This window comes from Pituophis catenifer, unplaced genomic scaffold, assembly GCF_029215685.1.
Source record: "Pituophis catenifer annectens isolate HBS135680 unplaced genomic scaffold, rPitCat1.0.hap2 SCAF_3, whole genome shotgun sequence".
In the NCBI taxonomy this organism is placed as follows: domain Eukaryota; kingdom Metazoa; phylum Chordata; class Lepidosauria; order Squamata; family Colubridae; genus Pituophis; species Pituophis catenifer.
In genome coordinates, this window is record NW_027256883.1 from 88,805,171 (window position 1) to 88,820,485 (window position 15,315).

General features: G+C 37.1%; 1 protein-coding gene across 4 annotated transcripts; it reads left to right on the forward strand.

Moving 5' to 3' along the window:
- Nucleotides 1-5,064: 5,064 nt before the first annotated feature.
- LOC139316045 (carboxymethylenebutenolidase homolog) lies at nucleotides 5,065-14,754 on the forward strand. Of its 4 annotated transcripts, none has more exons than XM_070942603.1 (6): nucleotides 5,065-5,167; nucleotides 8,037-8,251; nucleotides 9,708-9,812; nucleotides 11,807-11,949; nucleotides 12,441-12,532; nucleotides 13,751-14,754. In XM_070942603.1, the coding sequence occupies exons 2-6, from the start codon at nucleotides 8,037-8,039 to the stop codon at nucleotides 13,928-13,930; spliced, it is 735 nt and encodes a 244-aa protein (XP_070798704.1). In that variant the 5' UTR covers nucleotides 5,065-5,167; the 3' UTR covers nucleotides 13,931-14,754. The 4 variants fall into 4 exon arrangements, with proteins under 4 accessions (XP_070798704.1, XP_070798705.1, XP_070798702.1 ...); XM_070942604.1 differs by lacking the exon at nucleotides 5,065-5,167 and adding an exon at nucleotides 5,334-5,361; XM_070942601.1 differs by lacking the exon at nucleotides 5,065-5,167 and adding an exon at nucleotides 5,798-5,875.
- Nucleotides 14,755-15,315: the final 561 nt, after the last annotated feature.

A 15,315-nucleotide genomic window follows, 5' to 3' on the forward strand; every position in this document is an offset into this window, starting at 1 on the left:
CCAGTCTCATTCTCCAATATTTTCTCAACTATGAAGCTTTGATATACCCTTCCCTCTGGCTGACACTAGAAACAAAGCAGAAGCAGCAGCAGTTTTAGTTCAGCTGTCATTCTACTGATAACTGTGGTAGTTTGTAACATTGAAAGAAAAGATGGCCAGGAAACTACAGACCCATCAGCCTGATCTCAATACCAGGGAAGATTCTGGAAAAGATAATCAAGCAACGAATCAGCGAACACCTAGAAGCAAACAAAGTAATAACCAAAAGCCAACATGAGTTTATCAAAAACAGATCATGCCAGACTAATCTTATTGCATTCTTTGACAAAGTGACAAAACTAGTGGACCAGAGGAATGCTGCCGATATAATTTACTTGGACTTCAGTAAGGCTTTTAACAAAATAGACCATAACTACTACTTGATAAAATAGAAAAATGTGGGTTAGACAGCATCATCACCAGATGGATTCATAACTGGTTGACCAACTGCACTCAATGTGTAGTACTCAATGGAATTTCATCTACATGGAGGGAAGTATACAGTGGGGTACCCCAGGGCTCTGTTTTAGGCCCAGTACTCTTCAACATATTCATCAATTATTTGGACGAGGGGATAGATGGGGAACTCATCAAATTTACAGATGACACCAAGCTGGCAGGAATAGCCAACACTCCAGAAGATAGGCTTAAGGTACAGAAGGATCTTGACAGACTTGATCTTTGGGCGCTATCTAACAAAATGAAATTCAATGGTGAAAAAAGTAAGATTCTATCCTTAGGCAAGAAAAACAAAATGCACAGATACAGTATAGATGGTAACTTGCTCAATAGTAGTATCTGTGAGAGGGATCTTGGAGTCCTAGTGGAGAATCACTTAAATATGAGCCAGCAGTGTGCTGCAGCTGCCAAAAAAGCCAACACAGTTCTAGGCTGCATAAACAGAGGGATAGAATAAAGATCACATGAAGTGTTAATACCACTTTACAATACCTTGTTGAGCCCACACTTGGAATATTGCATCCAACTTTGGTCGCCACGATGTAAAAAAGATGTTGAGACTCTAGAAAGAGTGCAGAGAAGAGCAACAAAGACAATTAGGAAACTCGAGGATAAAACATAAAGAACTGTTGCTGGAACTGGATATGTCTAGTCTTATGAAAAGAAGAACTAGGGGTGACATGATAGCAGCGTTCCAATATCTCAGGGGTTGCCACAAAGAAGAGGGAGTCAAACTATTCTCCAAAGCACCTGAGGGTAGAACAAGAAGCAATGAGTGGAAACTAATCAAGGAGAGAAGAAACTTAGAACTAAGGAGAAATTTCCTGACAGTTAGAACAATTAATCAGTGGAACAACTTGCCTTCAGAAGTTGTGAATGCTCCAGCACTGGAAGTTTTAAAGAAGAGATTAGATAGCCATTTGTCTGAGTGCCTAAGCAGGAGGTTGGATTAGAGGATCTCCAAGGTCCCTTCCAACTCTGTTATTCTATTCTATTCTATTCTATTCTATTCTATTCTATTCTATTCTATTCTATTCTATTCTATTCTATTCTATTCTATTCTATTCTATTCTATGACTGGTTACATAGAAAAAGAAGTCTCTCTTGAAAACCTGCCCTTTATATAATATATACTAATCAGCAGTTTTTTTTTAATTGGAATAAAAAAGGCAAAACAGATTTGCAGTGTAGAGAGATACTTTGATTGGTGACCCCATCATGGATCCACATCTACTCCTTTCCACAGCCATTCAAAGTATATTATACAAAGGAGAAACCAGTTACTGTATTTACAGCATCTACAGTAGATATATACTGAGCAAACTGTTTTCTGTATGTTGGAGGACCCATGAGCATAAAACTAATTTTTAAAAATGGGTTGATTTTTGTAAAAAAGGAGAAGGGGAAAATAGTAATTTCTCTCTAGGTTGAAGATGTCAACTAAACTTTTAGCCAGATGCTGATGACTGAAATTATGATAGATGAAAACAAACACAAATAAAAATTGAACTCTTTGACTAAAGAGTTTTGGTTAAACTCTTCCTTGCATGGGGAAGTGCAACCACATTAGAGACTAAAGATGGAACCAAGAGGTCAAACAAAGAATTTGGTTTTGCCATTTGATCAAGCCTGTTCTCCCTCATCCAGGCTCACGCTGTCTCTAGGTACTGGGTTTGGGAGTACCATAAAGAAGGGTGGCCTAACTGATATACTTTTTTACAAATATAAAGTTTTGTGATGCTTAATAAAAATCCACCACTACCACAACAACAATCTGGGTGGCTTACAGTTACATCTTAATTAAAACATAAAATGTTAAAAATCAAACCTTACAGCCAAAGACACATGGGGAGGATGGCAGTGGAGTGGGAGGGATCTGGGATCTGTTATTACTCAATCAACCACCTCCATTGCACTGATCCCCCACTGGAGCCCTAAGCCAACTGGCACAGTCATGTCTTTAGGCCTTTACAAAAAGATAGGAGAGTTGGGGCTAACCTCACATCACGGGGCAAGATGTTCCAGAGGGCAGGAGCAACAGCAGAGAAGATCCTCCTCCTGGACCCCGCCAGTCAAATTTTCCAAACATGGAAGAATGATCCAAACTGATTTTTGCATTTTTAACCATATTTAGAAAATGGCTTACTTTATGAATGGTCTAAAAGAGATAGCTCATTTTCAAAACTTCGTTGGAAATTCAATAAACTAAAATATACTAAATGTGCATTTTTTAAAAAAATATACATTGTTAGAAGAAATAGGTTTTATCTAGGTTTTATGTTATAGATTTATTTAATGGATTCAGGGGTGAAATCCAGCAGGTTCTGACAGGTTCTAGAGAACCAGCAGTGGAAATTTTGGGCAGTTCGGAGAACCGGTAGCAGAAATTTTGAGTAGTTCAGAGAACCAGCAAATACCACCTCTGGCTGGTCCCAGAGTGGGTGGGAATGGAGATTTTGCAGTATCCTTCCCCTGCCACGCCCACCAAGCCACACCACACCACGCCCACCAAGCCACGCCCACAGAACCAGTAGTAAAAAAAATTGGATTTCACCACTGGATGGATTATGTTATTTTGCTAAAATCTATGACACTTCATAAAAAAATTATGTTAAACTCATTTTTTTTTAAAAAAAAAATCCATTTTAACATCTAAACAAAAGTGCTGCGCTTCCCTTCCAGAAGGGAAATAGAAAGAGATTCATCTCAGAATTTGCTGAAAAGGCAGAGATAATTATTATAAAAACAATGTGTATTGTATAATTACAGTTGCTTACTTATTAAGCTTTCATTCCTTCATATAACTCTTATTCGTTCTCTTTTCGTTCCTTCATGGGAAATAATACACTATAACTAAATCCTTCTAATTTTATTCAGCCAGTTTTTATAAAGCCACTTTTATACAAAAGATACTGTATATTAGACATCTCAAATGTGCCTTCTAGCAATTATTTCAGAAGGCAAAGACATGTAAGAATTAAAAAGATCAGCATGTGTAGGCTTCTTTGGAGTGGCTGTCCACTTCTCTTCATTTGGAGGTACCTTGAAAAAGGATTTGTTCCGAATAATGCATCCTTTCAAAATGAAGCATCTCCATGTTAATGTTTTGCTATCAAGGACAACCCACTAGAACAGATATTATCATGACCTAGTTTCTAAATTGTGAAGGCACAAATTGTGAGCTCTAGGCCAGAATTGGAAAACAGCTCACAGAATCTTTGGTAGATGGAACTGAGCCCAGGCATTGAAGCTGCAAAGTCCAAAGCAATATTCATATCTATTTATACATAAGGTTTGGGGATCCAATTTGTCAGGGGTATCCACAAGTGATCATGTGACCAAAGCCCCACGCTTTTATACAGGACATTGCATTAAAAAGGATGGGATTTCCAATTGTGTGATCAGAACCACTGCCTTTTTAAACTCACCTACCCCTTTGTATGGACAGCCCCATGCATTTGCAAAGTGGCATTTTAAAAAAATTAAAATAAGCATAGTTTTCTTTCAGAGAATGCATGGTATACATTTTGGTTTACAATCAGTGGTGGGTTGCCCCCGGTTTGGACTGGTTCGCAAGAACCGGCGGTAAAACCGATGGGAGGCTCCGCCCACTGACCCGGACGTCATCATAGGTGATCTGCACATGCGCAGAAGAGTGTGTGGGCGCGCGAGCATGATGCAAACCGGTAGTAAAGGTAAGTAGAATCCACCCCTGTTTACAATGTAAATAAATATAAAGGAAATAGAGGTCCTTTAGGCTTGGATGTTTTATCAGAATCACAGAATAACAGAGTTGGAAGGTACCTTGGAGGTCTTCTAGTCCAACTCCCTGCTCAAGCAGGGAACCTACACCATTTTAGACAAATGGTTGTCTAATCTCTTCTTAAAATCCTATAAAAACCTTTAAAGTTATAAATTGTTAGTTTAATGTTGTCAACCTTTAGATTCTAATGTGTGGATAATAGTTAAGGAAAAAGTGATTGCAGAACTGTAAACATTGATTGTATTACACAGCAGACAATTAAAATAAGACTGCAACATTATTTAAAAACCTGGCAACATCAAAATATAGAACATAGTTGGGACAAGCCACTGTATATTTTTCTTTTTACTCAAAGATTAGCATGCACAATAGTGGGGAAACTATAGATTTCTGAATAAACTTAATTAATCGTAACATAATCTATGGCATGCCATACAAAATGGAACATAACAACCATCCCTTGAATGCAATGGTTACATGAATTGAGCTGTAATAACCTTATTTCCTCCCAGCAACTCCCCAAAGGCCTCAGCCATCTCTTAAAACATCAAAACTCTTTTTCAAGATATTCAAGTTTTGCATTCCAAAATTGTGGTTTCTCTCCCAAAGCTGGGCTGAGGAATAAAGAAACCACTGATTCAAAAAGACATGAAACATGAAAAGCGTGTGATACATGATAGCCTGGAGGTCAGTCACGGAGGAGGACTTGTTGGAATCCTCCCCACTTTGGGGTAGAGTTACAGTCTGTCAACCTTTGAGCTCTTTTGTAATAAGCAAACCTTTTTGCTGCCTTTTCAGTGGAGCTGTACCAAGCAAAGTGAAAGAAGCTGCAGCATTCCCCAGCAGCAAGCAGACTGCCTTAAAGAAACAGTTTCCAACCCTTTGATATTGGCTTCAACATTCCAGGTACTGTTGAAATCATATATGTTCCATCTTATTGTTTTCTGGAGAAAGGTTAAATCGGTAGCCGAAATGCTGATGCCTTCTTGCTTATTCTGCCATATTGAAGAAAAGATAACAAAAAGACATGAAAAAACTACAGGGGAATTACTTTCTTAAGGCTACCCAGGAAGGTGTTTGGCAGAGTTCTGAACAAAAAGGTATGAGAGGTAACAATAAGCAAATTTGGGAAAGATTTCTGCTAGGCAGGGACTATGCAGACTAGATTTGCTCTTTAGGAGGTCATAACCGAATGTATGGAAGGGAGAAAAAAAGTTGATTGTGAGTTAGAAGCATATTATAGTTTCATTTATAGAATGTTTTGCACAGATAAGTAAAAGACAGCTACTGAATGCTGTAAGATGCAGAATGTGAGTAAAGGGTATATGAGATAAATAGAATGCTTAAGAAATGGTCCAGGGGATTATTTCTTAAGGGGGATCTAAATCAAGGTGCGTGATGTTCCCTTGATATTGTAATGTATTTATGGATAACCATATAAGGATCCTTGTTGTGAGAGAGATATGTTAACAACAGCTATAAATACTTTGGATATAGATGATGCCCTTTTGCTGGTGAAGAGAGATTCCGAATCATTTGCAGTGAATGTTAGACAAAAGTGAGAACTATGGATTTGAAGATAATGTTACAAAGATCAAGGATATACGTGACAGGGTGAATAAAAAGAAAAATCACGGGATATATAAAAATAGTGAAAATTTGAGCAAGAAGTCAAATTTATGAACCTTGATAGAATGTTTATTAAAGGTGGGAAAATGTTTAAAATGTTCAAGAAAGTTAATTGATAGCATATGGGTGCAAGGAATGAATGCTTGTCAAAAGAAGTGAAAATGGGTGAGAATATGAGTATGCTATGCTTCTTTCTACTTTGCAATTATAAGAGACAACTGGCTATGTAAAAAAGGTACAAAGGTATGCTGAATTCAATAGAAATGGATGGCTGAAGAAGTGGACATGAAAAAAATAAGAAGAAAGTTGCTCAGCATTAAATGCATGAAGGTGAAATATGACGATGAAAAAGTGAGTGAACCATTCCAAAGAATTACACTGAGATGATTTGAGCAGATCAAAAAGGAACCAAACTTGAAAACAAACAGAAAAAAATAAGGGAATGAGTGGAGAAGAAGGGAAAGACTGAGAATGTAGGGCTTGTATGGAACTAAGTCAGAGAGAGAGGCATGAGAAGTTTAAAGAATAAAAGGGAATGGAGGGGCATGGCAGGAGAAAGGATAGTTTACAAAGTTAATAAATAAAGAAGGCTCTACTATTCTGATGATCCAATATGGAAGATTCTTTATCTAACTACTTAGACAAAGTACTTGGCCTGGGTACTACTTTACCCAGGCCAAGTGATAGTAAAAATGAAGGTCTTTAACAACATTTTCCCTAAAAGGAAATAAAGTTGTTAATAAAGATAAATGGGACTCATAATGAATTAGCCAGCGACAAATTTTCAAAGAAGCAAGTCAAGTAAAATGGGGATTTAGAATAAAATTCTAAATAATTTGATTGAAAGCTTTGAGATGGAAACTGTTGCAGTTAAGAGTGAATTGGGGGCCAAAAACTAAAGGACTTCACTCATTAGCATTACATAAGTTAATGGCAAGTGAGAATGAGATATTTGTTACAGCTGGAGGATTTAATGTTTGCATTGGCCTTTTGGGCCTGAGCAATGTTGGAGAAAAACATGTAAACATGTTTTTCTCCAACATGTTTAAACATGTAAAAGGGAACTCCTTAATTTCCATCCTATTTATGGTTTTGTCTCGAGCCTCAAGATGTTTTGTCTATTCAAGCAGGATGCTAGAGTACTTCTATCTCCAAAATGTATTATACGTAGTTTTGCAAAGCCAGGTCAAGCAAACACAGAGATGTTAGAGACAAATCAATGTATTGGAAAAACAAAGGTCACCAATGTCTAGTAATATGATTACTTACAAGAAAACCCAAACTCAAAGGTAAGTGGGTCTGACTTGTGCTATGAAAAACTTTTGAATAACAGCCAAGCTCAGTTTTTCTTGCATGTGATTCTGACACTCTGCAATGAAAAACTACTTCCTCTGCAGCTACATATCTCCTACTACAGTTTGTATTCTATATCTAGGAGTTCCACTCTACAATACTTATTAATATTAAAATTGCTTAAGATCTTCCACTGCAGAACCTTCATGAGTCTGACATGCCTGGGAAGTTGAACTAAAAGTGGACCTCTAGATATATATAAAGGTCTTCACCTTGTTCTCACTTGGAAGCAGGCGACTGTTCATTTATGCCAAGAGTTTCTTAGTAGAAAACTGTGCAGAGGTGATCACATCTCTCTCTCCCTCCCTCCCTCCCTCCCTCCCTCCCCCATATATAGTTTAGTCAAGGAACATAAACCTTCACAAAACTCAGCTTACTACATCTGCATTTATAACAAATAAAGCTTTTTTAAAAAATGTCTATCCTGATTGTGGCATCTTTCTCTTAAATTTCTTCACACAATTTCCAGAAAAGATAAATCTTGATCCGTCTCTTTCGCACTAAGACACTCAACATATATCTTGTATTACCATACTCACAAGAGATTCCAAGATGACAGTAAGACCCAATTGAAAAGTAAATCAGGTTTTGGATGTTTGGTTTGATTTAGATGTCTAATCCTAAATACTTTACTGTAGCTATAAAATTATTGGTAAATTATTGTAATGGTCAGTTACAAGGCTTATATGTAGTTCCATTTTTAAATCTGTAAGTTACAGAGTATATGCATGCACCCGTCATCTACAAACACGCTAAAGAATTGCCTTCCAGATGTGTTCCATTACATTTACAGATGGCAGAGAAGCCTAAATTTTGTCCATGTGACCTTGGAGATGTGTTTGATTATCAACCTCTTGGATGTGAAGTGTCAATTGAGCATATTAAGGCCTATGTGAAGAAGCCCTCTTTTCAGACCGATGCAGCTGTACTTGTGATTCATGACATATTTGGAGGCCAACTCCCAAATACTAGATATATTGCTGATTTGCTTGCTTCCAATGGATACATGTAAGAAATGGATTTTATTTTTTTCTCCATCATAATCTTCTCTCCTTTATGTAATGTGATTCTTAATTCAAAGTGCCTTCTAATTTGTTCATTTGTTCATTATATTACATATGTTTGTATGTCCAAGCTTATATATATGTAATGGAATAGATATGTAGAATCATAGTACAGCATATGTGTTCTGTCCCTCCACCTCACATAGGCAGACACACGAGCAAAATATGTCTATCAGTAATTTATTTTTACAAGCCAACCTGAATCCCTTTGGCAGATAAAAATTCTGGCAGCTACTTTCCGAATGCCTGCCAAGTTTCTTATCACCTCTAGAAACAGGAGTCAGCGTATCTATAGTCCATTGCTGAGGCAACCAAGAGTTCAAAGAGTAGTCAGAAGTCATTCACAAAGTCCAAGCCTTAATACCGAACAATATCCCATCCGAAGCTCACGATATGCAGTTTTTGTCCATCACGGAGCCTGCAGAGCAACCCCACCCACTTTTATCCCCTGTGGGACATGGCTCAGTGACTGAGCAATCTCTGGCCCTTCCCCACCTCTTCCTTTGCTGCGCATGCCTCTCCCTCCGACACTGCCTGGGATCAATCCAAGATTGATCTTCATCACTCCCTATTAGTGGGTGCCCCGACATGCTTTCCTCCTGGCCTTCAGCTGGAACCTGAGGCATTGCCAGAAAGGAGGGTCCTGGAGAGGCAGGCCTTGTCAGTTCCTCCCCATCACTTTCAAAGTCATCTTCCTCTGTGAGGACAGGCTCGGGAGCCGGATTCACAACAATATGAAATACAACATGATAACAATGATTTGTATATTAATTTACCTGGAGCTGGTTTACCTGGTGATTGTTAGCTTTATAAAATAAAACTTGTTTGGAAATGGCCAATAATTTGATTGATTGACTGATCAATTCAGTAAGCTAATATTTAGATGCAAAGAGCAATTAATACTATGCATGACAACCTATATAGGATATGAATTCATATTTGCATTTAAAAGCAGAGACCTACATATATCCACCCTCTCATTTGATCTGTTGGTTATCATGTTCCTCTAGGAGACCTTTGGGATTATTTTCCATATAGGAAATTTTCTCTTTGTACGCACTATAGTGAAATCAAGAAAGTTGCTGACATAGATAAGTTAGTTATGTAACTTATAGCCATGCATCAGCATTCATATAGATTAACCACTACACCAATCATGTATTTTAACCTAATGACAATAATACAGCTTTTGCTTCTATCATGAAAACATGTGGTGAATATGGGGTTAGGCTTTTATTTATTTGCTAGTCATCCAATTTAACAACTCTCATTGTTTAGGGCATGTTATTGTTCCTTTCCCTGAATGAATTTTTGTGAAATGGAGGGAATTGACTGTGTTATAGAGGACTATTGAATAAGAAAGGTTTTAATGAATTATTTTGTTTTTATTTTTTGTACAGTACAATTTGTCCAGACTTTTTTAGAGGAGAACCTTGGAAACCATCTGATGATATATCTAAATTAAATGAATGGCTAAAAACACGAGATCCCAAAAAAATAGATAGGTAAGATTTTATTTTGAAAGGTATTTACTTTTTTTTTTGTACACACACATAAATAAAATTCTATCAAAACATATAGACAAACACAAACAAACCCTCTTCAGATCCTGCAAATTTTAATATATCTTAGCTTGTATTTCCTACACTTTTTTCAGCCAGTTTCAGCAAAATGTTCTGAAAAATAGTGTTTAGTAGAAATGGTTAAGTTCCTGGCCTAGAAAGCAGGAGACTATGAATTCTAAGCCTTCCTTAGGTATGAAAGCTGGCTGGATGACTTGGGGCCAGTCCAGTGGTGGGTTTTTACCAGTTCGCCCCGGTTCGGGCGAACCGGTAGTGGTGGTGGCGGTAGGCTACGCCCACCCGCCAGGATGTCATCCCAGATGCTCTGCGAATGCGCAGAAGGTCTGCGCATGTGCAGAAGCGCCACCTACAAGCAAAGCGTGCACACGCATGCACTCCCAGTTCCAAACCGGTAGCGAAGATAAGAGGAGCCCACTACTAGGCCAGTCACCTTTTCAGCCCAACCTACCTCACAGCCCAATCCATCTCATCTCACTGGATGGATGGATGGATGGATGGATGGATGGATGGATGGATGGATAAATGATAGATAGATAGATGTAATTATACACTTAAACAGCATCGGCACTGATGAAAGACTCCATCAGTCAATTGCAAAAAGATTGCCTATATTGAAGCTTGTTCCAAAAAAACAGCTGGCACAAGTATTAAAAGCTGCCAATAGTGTAATATCAAATATAAAACCAGCTTACTGCAAGAAACAAACCATTGATATATAGCACAACTGCAAGTATAACTGGAGAACTTGGATGCAAAATCAACAAATAAGTGCATCACCAAAATGAAAGATCAGGTTGGAAAATAACATCAACATGTTAAGATCAGATGTAAGCAAGCTAGAACAGATGGGGAAAAAAAGAAGTTGAAGAACAGGAAGACCAAAGAATACCTTATCAACAAATATCACTCAAGACAAGAAAGTTCAAAAGATCATTGGGAAATAATAAAACAGCAAATTACAGTTTAGTCAAGAAAATCAGATATGAAGCTCAAGCTGCACACTGTAGACAGAATCTCCAATTTCAGTTATATCAGAAATGTTTCTACCAATCCATCAATGGAGAGAATGAACTGAAGAAAATCACAAAATATAAAGATGTGAAAATAAAAATAAAATAACTGTGGCAAGAGAAAGCAAAGATAATACCAATAGTAATGTGTATATTTGGTAAAAATCCTAAAACATCTGGAGTACCACTTGAACGTCATCAACATTGATAAAATCACCATCAGTTAACTGCAAAATGTAATTGTGCTTGGAAGACTTTACATCAGTATCATCAAACAACAACATCTGCCAATCCATGGTGGGAAGATCTCGATAGGTAGATTAAAAATGTCAAAACCAGTGTAAATATCTGGCTAACTGTGAAACCAACCATAATATTGTCTTGTATTATGCTCATTCTTTAGGCTGATATACTATAAGTTCTGTTAACCTTCATTTTCACTGGCCAAACAATATTCCTGACAGCTTTGCCACCAATTGTTACATAGGTTTCCAAAATTCATTCCAGGTCTATTAAACCTCAGCTGTCCATTCACCTCATTTCAGTACATGTCCTTCACTGAATCTAGAACAGCACTTAGCAAAGTTTGGTTGTGCTAGAGCAAAGGGGTGTAAAAGATACAGGCTTTGTACTTCATGCTCTGTTTTGCAGCCATCTAAGAACTTGTTCTATATGGTTTGGGATGAAAAACAGGATAAAAGAATTGCAAGGAAAGGCGGAACCTCTAAAGAGTGCCTTTCAGCCACCTTTACCCTGTAAGGAGCCTCCATTACTAGATTTTGGTGTTTTGTGAATACAAGGAGCCCTTTCTATTCATGAAATGGTTATCCTGGGCCCATCTGCTTTTATGTGTTTTCCTTTATTTTCTGGTTGATTTCTTTGCTGATGTACTTTTTTGTGCCTTAGGGAAATCGATGTGGTCTTGAAATATTTGAAGGAAGAATGTAATGTGACGAGGATAGGTGTCATTGGCTTCTGTTGGGGTGGATCTGCTGTACATCATTTGATGTTGAACTATTCTATTTTTTCTGTAGGTGTGTCCATCTATGGTATGTGTTTAATGCAATGGAAGCTGTGCAGTTTATTATTTTCAAGGGAATGAGAGATAATAGAAAAATAGGTGATATAAATAGATTGGGATATGTTTCCTGAAAAATCTATTAGGGAATGTAACCATTTCCATACTAGGAATTTTGGGTCTTGCAAAATTATTGGCAGTCAGTGTTCACATTCTAAGGCAAGCAGCGATTGAGTATCAATCATGAGTCTTTTCTTGTCCTCCTTTTTACTCTGACAGAAACATTATGCTGGCCTGGACTAATGGACAATTCTTGCTATGATATTATAGGGCTCTTCATATACACAACTTACTTTTCAAGTCTATATTTATCTACGGAAGATTAAGTGAAACAAATACTATAAATGGGTAGTTTGTGGGTAATATCTCTGAATTCGAACTGTTTGTATTATACAAAAGGGGTTTTTGTGATGCCATTTAGTACTAATATATTTGGTTTTAATACAACTTTTGGTTTTTTAGGAGTTGTCAGTTTAATGGAGGACAATTTCAACCTGAAAAATCCCACATTTTTCATTGTTGCAGAGAAGGATGAGTACATTCCTCTTGACCAGGTAAGATATTGTTCTGGATAGTGAATTTAGAATCACATCTCACATGTACAAGTAGTATAATAATTAACTGTATCAGTTGGAATAGATTTGTAATTCTCCCCTTTATGGAGTTCTGGCTATTCTGGATGGATGCAATTGATGATTCTTTTAGATACCTGACACAAAATGTGTCTAAATGCAACATAAAGGAGCCTGGTGGTGCAGTGGACTAAACTACTGTTAAAATAGTATTTAGCTGCCAGCTGCCTGCAATTACTGCGAGTTCAATTCTCACCAGGCTCAAGGTTGACTCAGCCTTCCATCCTTCCGAGGTAGGTAAAATGAGGACCCGGTTTGTGGGGGCAATAAACTGACTTTGTATAAAATAGAATACCGCTTTGGGGGGGGTCAAAAGCCCTACTAAGCAGGTATATACAAAAGTATGAAGGCTATTGCTTAAAAGCATTGTAAGCCGCCCTGAGTCTCCGGAGAAGGGCGGCATATAAATCAAACTAATAAATAAATAAATAAATAAATTATTGTATATATTCTAGCAATTTCCCCCCTTTTAAGAGTCACTCCTCAAAAAGGGGCCTGGAAAGAAACATTATTCTGTAAAAGATTTAGACTGTCTCGGGACAGAGGCTAACCCTGTGAGAATCTGCTTCATGAGAGGGAAATGTTGCTTTGTGAATTCAGAAATAATACTAATAATATTTGGGATTAATGTGAGAAGGCAAATTAAGCATCCTTGCAATCCTAATGCAAACCTTAAAATAACATTATGAATCACAAGTTTGTTTATATTTTTAAGATATAGAATTCTAAAACTTCATATACTGTAGGACAAAACTTGAATTGGCTGAGTTTAACTGGGCATATCACAAAATAATCATGCAACTATATTGGCATACTTTACCAGAATAATTGGCTTCTAGAACTCTGCCCACCATCTTGGCTGTTTAGCTCTTTGTGTGATCACGTAAACCCATGTTAATCATCAAAATGTATAGTTCATCCAAAAATGGCACTATAGAATTTGAGTCCCAGGATACTGAATTGCAATAAATGTCTATTTAATTACTGTACCTGTAAAGATCAGAATATCACAGGAACTATATAGGCTGAGGACATAAATGTCTCAACTCCTAATGAGATGAGAGAACATAAGGGGGCTTTGGACATGACATAAGATGAAAATAATTTCATACCATAATAAAAGGGAGTTTTCTGTTACAGTATACTCAGGTAACAAAGAAGTTGGAACAGCAATGCAAAGTTGATTTTGAAGTGAAAATATATCCTGGGCAGACACATGGCTTTGTACACCGCAAGAGAGAAGATATTAATCCTCAAGATAAACCTTACATTGAGGAAGCGAGGAGGGATATGTTGGCCTGGCTCTGTAAATATATTTAGTAATTGGTGTACTCAATCAAAATATGAAATAGAGTTTTCATTGGTGGAAAAAAGTAATGCTAAATGTATCTTTAATGCCAAGATGTAAGCTGTGAGTACTTAAATGCATACTTCGCTCTGCTATAAGCAAATGTCTGTAGCAATAATGTCTCAGCTGCCGCTTGGAACAATCTCCTCCTCTAGATTGCATACCTACCAGAATCAGGTTTAAGAATGGAAATATGGTTCTTTGTTCATACATGCAAACTTGTTTTATACTTTTCTCTCCAATATCATGCTGTCAAATCAGCAAACAAACCAAATACGATACGGCAACTTTGGTCATGGACTATCACCTGAATTACAAGGGCCAATCAATATACTAAGGTCTCCCCATAATTACCTCATAGGAACTGTGCTAGAAGGACAGAAGTTTAAGAATTATTATGGCTTGAGAAAATGGATCTTGGGACTCTATTGCAAGGCAATGGCTTTAACATTTTTAAAAAATTTCTTTAGAGTAAGAATTATTCATAAAACACAACAGAGCTCTTTGGGTTATCTATGATGTATACGTTTAAATCTTTCATAGAGCTCCTACTGTGTTTCCCCGAAAATAAGACCCTTATATTTTTTTCAACTCTGAAATAAGCGCTTGGCCTTATTGCCATGTGCTCAAAAGCCCGATTGGGCTTTTTATCAGGGGATGTCTTATTTTGGGGGAAACAGGGTCGATGGAAACTATGATACTGGGTTATTTTATGTTCCTAACATTTAAAATGTGGAGATATTTTAAATCTGTTTTCCATGCTGATTCCTTCATTCAATAAAATTTTAAATTTTGATGTCAGTTCAGTGGATATCTAAACAGAGTAATTTTAGAATATCTACTTTACAAATCTTCTAGAATCATGTTACATTAATATTTTTAATTATGCAGACACAAACTATATAAGCTTTCAGATTTTTCAACAGCCTTTGTCAAGCTCATTAACAAGCCAAGAGAAAAAGGGGCGGTGACTGATCTCCAGGCCATGGAAGCCGCAAGCATTTTGCTGTGACATTCCATACTATTTCTTGGTCCAGCATGGAGAATCAAATCAAATGTGGAGCCATGCAAAGATGTTTTGTTTGTTTGTCTGTTCTAAATCTCCTTTTGATCAGTTTCATTGAATAACTCCTCCTCCTGTGACCTAAAAGAACCCCGGGTCTTGTAGCTTAAAACAAGGAGAAAATCGTATTTCAGCCAAATTTTTCCATGCCATGTACAATTTTTTACACCTTTATCATTTTCAATCATTTTTCTAAGAATTCCTAGCATATGTTTTACAAAGCAGTGTCTAAGAGGCAAAAAGCCTTAAAGCTCATATCTGAATATAGAAATAAAGGACATTACATGGGTTAAA